The sequence below is a fragment of the Asparagus officinalis genome, chromosome 1 (genome assembly GCF_001876935.1).
Source record: "Asparagus officinalis chromosome 1, Aspof.V1, whole genome shotgun sequence".
NCBI classification, from domain to species: Eukaryota; Viridiplantae; Streptophyta; class Magnoliopsida; order Asparagales; family Asparagaceae; genus Asparagus; species Asparagus officinalis.
Genome location: NC_033794.1, coordinates 1,181,355 through 1,182,619, shown reverse-complemented (window position 1 = coordinate 1,182,619; position 1,265 = coordinate 1,181,355). Strand labels below are relative to the sequence as shown.

Genomic DNA, 1,265 nt, shown 5'->3' with positions numbered 1-1,265 from the left:
CGGGCTCGGGTTGAGGAGGTTGAGCGGCCCAACGTGGAGGGATTTCTTGAATTTTGCGGCGAAGTCGGACTCGAGGTCGGGGTTGATGCCTTGGAAGGAGTTGAGGGCGACGGCGGTGGCGCTGGGGAGCTCCAGGCCCATTTTGTGGAGGAGGGTGGCGAATTTTCCGGTGATGTCGCCGGTGACAATTCCTTCAGGGAGGTCGCGGGCTCTGAGGCCGGACAGGCCGGGGATGAAGTCCAAATCTTTGTCTAATTTGAGAGACAATGCTGTTTTCCAACGGAATAATTAATTAAAGCGCAAATGTAGGAAAATAGCTAGAGCGTGTTGAGATCACATAAAAATCAAGCTAATTAAGGATCGATCGACACGCTGAGAATTTGAGTCAAAATCAAATCAAGTCTGCTAGAGAAATCTTAAGGAAGTAAAATAAATAAAACAAGGGGCTTAATTAATTGGTTCGATCCGTCATGTTACGTTAAGAAATGAGTTAGATTATGAGTTTTTAATAAAAAGGATCGGAATTCTAATTGAACGTCATTTGTTGGTAACTGGGGTGTGATTTGATTTTAGTGAGGAAAGAGATCCAATCCAAAGATGAAACTATTTTTTTTTATTAGTATCTATGATTTTTCATTAAGAAAAAAATTAAAAAAGGAAAAACAAAACATACTAAAACTTTTAAAAATAATAAGAAAAAAGAAAGAGTATCTTTTCTATTAGGTGCTTGCAATGCAAGCGGGGGGCAGTGAGTTGTCGCTATAGAATAGACAGCTCTTACAAATATCTATTAACCGGGAGACTAGTTGCTAGCTCTTTCATTCATTCATTAATGACGTGTTTGGTTAGGAAATAATATTCGATTTGGATCCTCTCCACTATAAAAAAGTAGTGGAGAGACCACTACTTTTAATATTAAACGTTGATTATTTAGTAGGCGGTTATGATACAATCTAAATCTAATACTTACCATACCCTCGTGTATTGTACTCATTCCTAATTTGTATTAAAAGAAAAAATCATAACCATCAACTAGATAATCAATGGTTATGATTATGTAGTGGTCCCCCCACTATTTTTTTCTATAGTGGAGAGGATCCGAATCCCATAAAAAGGTTCAAATATTTCAGGTAAAAAACATGCAACTGCACATTACGTTAGTGTCATGTAATTTCTTGGCGATGTGCAGTACTTTTCTAGCCCTTATACCGCGCGCACGAAGTCTTACCGTCTCCCTCGATCCCAATCTCTCGGCGCAGCAGATC

The 1,265-nt window shown here is 39.4% G+C and overlaps 1 protein-coding gene across 1 annotated transcript in view; it reads right to left on the bottom strand.

The window, feature by feature from the left end:
- Positions 1 to 1,262, bottom strand: part of LOC109828992 (UDP-glycosyltransferase 78D2-like) — a gene marked incomplete at its 5' end in the record, with an annotated part of 3,621 nt that extends 2,359 nt beyond the window's left edge. Inside the window, 2 exons of the mRNA XM_020396028.1 lie at positions 7 to 269; positions 1,229 to 1,262. Coding sequence (XP_020251617.1) covers positions 7 to 269; positions 1,229 to 1,262 — 297 coding nt within the window. The remainder of the gene's footprint in view (positions 1 to 6; positions 270 to 1,228) is intronic.